This window comes from Chinchilla lanigera, unplaced genomic scaffold (genome assembly GCF_000276665.1).
Source record: "Chinchilla lanigera isolate Chin_1 unplaced genomic scaffold, ChiLan1.0 scaffold00098, whole genome shotgun sequence".
Lineage (NCBI taxonomy): Eukaryota > Metazoa > Chordata > Mammalia > Rodentia > Chinchillidae > Chinchilla > Chinchilla lanigera.
In genome coordinates this window covers 251,456-252,880 of record NW_004955499.1, presented here as the reverse complement: position 1 = coordinate 252,880, position 1,425 = coordinate 251,456, and the positions used below count along the sequence as shown (strand labels likewise).

The 1,425-nt window shown below is 49.4% G+C and overlaps 1 protein-coding gene across 1 annotated transcript in view; it reads left to right on the top strand.

Moving 5' to 3' along the window:
- LOC102021781 (tubulin alpha-1C chain-like) overlaps positions 1–1,425 on the top strand; it is a 30,094-nt gene that overhangs the window by 2,341 nt on the left and 26,328 nt on the right. Inside the window, exon 3 of the mRNA XM_013505551.1 lies at positions 908–1,422. Coding sequence (XP_013361005.1) covers positions 908–1,422 — 515 coding nt within the window. The remainder of the gene's footprint in view (positions 1–907; positions 1,423–1,425) is intronic.

Below are 1,425 nucleotides of genomic sequence, written 5' to 3'. Positions count from 1 at the left end.
GGTAGTGTTGGCAAATCTCTTTTTTCTTTGGTACCGGGAATCGAACTCAGCACTTTGCATTTGCCAGGCAGGCACTCACGCCACTGAGCTATATCCCCAATCTATATGTTGGCAAATCTCTAAGCACCTTTGAGAAGACAGGATACTTTGTTATTAAAGATCACAATTCATCGTTTGAGCTGGGCATGGTGGTGGTGCACGCCTGTATCCCAGGATTTGGGAGACTGAGGCAGAAGATTGCCCTGAGTTCGAGGCCAACCTGGATTAAATGGCACGATTCTATTATAAAACAATAAAAACGTCTTTTGAATAGCAGTTTGTTAGATAGCCCTGTGAGTGATAGAAAACGCCACTGATAAGAGGTCTTAGGCACATCTGTCAGTAAACTACCTTGCTAGATGCCACACCTAGTGCCTCGTCTTGGTGCTTGCTTGCTACTCCAAATACTAATTTAATTCTCAATGTCCTGCACTGTCCAGGAGCAGATTTTGCAGGGTGCAGTAGTTGCCCTTCTGCCCCTTCAGAGCAAGAGCACCAGAAGCCACAAGACTCGAGCGCTGTACCCTTCCGGGCCACATGAGCTCTGATGAGAAAGTGAAAGTTCATTTTTAAAATGGCTTTTTTAGCAGAACTCCCCGCTTTGCAGGAGTTGATGGGGAATGTTTTGGGGTTCTTTTGGTGCTGGGAATCGAACTTGGGACCTCACACTTGCCAGGCAGGTGTTTGTGCCACTGAACTATATCCCCAGCTTTGGGAATGAATGTTCTTTGAATCCCTTAGCACTGAGGAGCTCTTGTAACTGTTTTCTTAGCAAATGCTATTTAAAAATTTTCAAGTCATAGATGTATTGGTAGTCGATTTGAAGCTTTCATCAGATGTCTCAACACTAAAATTAACTCTTCTGCAGGCTGACCAGTGCACAGGTCTGCAGGGCTTCCTGGTTTTCCACAGCTTTGGCGGGGGCACCGGCTCCGGGTTCACCTCCCTGCTGATGGAGCGTCTCTCCGTTGACTATGGCAAGAAGTCCAAGCTGGAGTTCTCCATTTACCCAGCCCCGCAGGTCTCCACAGCTGTCGTAGAGCCTTACAACTCCATCCTCACCACCCACACCACCCTGGAGCACTCTGACTGTGCCTTCATGGTAGACAACGAGGCCATCTATGACATCTGTCGTAGAAACCTCGATATTGAGCGCCCCACCTACACTAACCTCAACCGCCTCATTAGCCAGATTGTGTCTTCCATCACGGCTTCCCTCAGATTTGATGGAGCCCTGAATGTCGATCTGACCGAGTTCCAGACCAACCTGGTGCCCTACCCCCGCATCCACTTCCCTCTGGCCACCTACGCCCCCGTCATCTCCGCCGAGAAGGCCTACCACGAACAGCTCACCGTGGCCGAGATCACCAACGCCTGCTTTGAGCC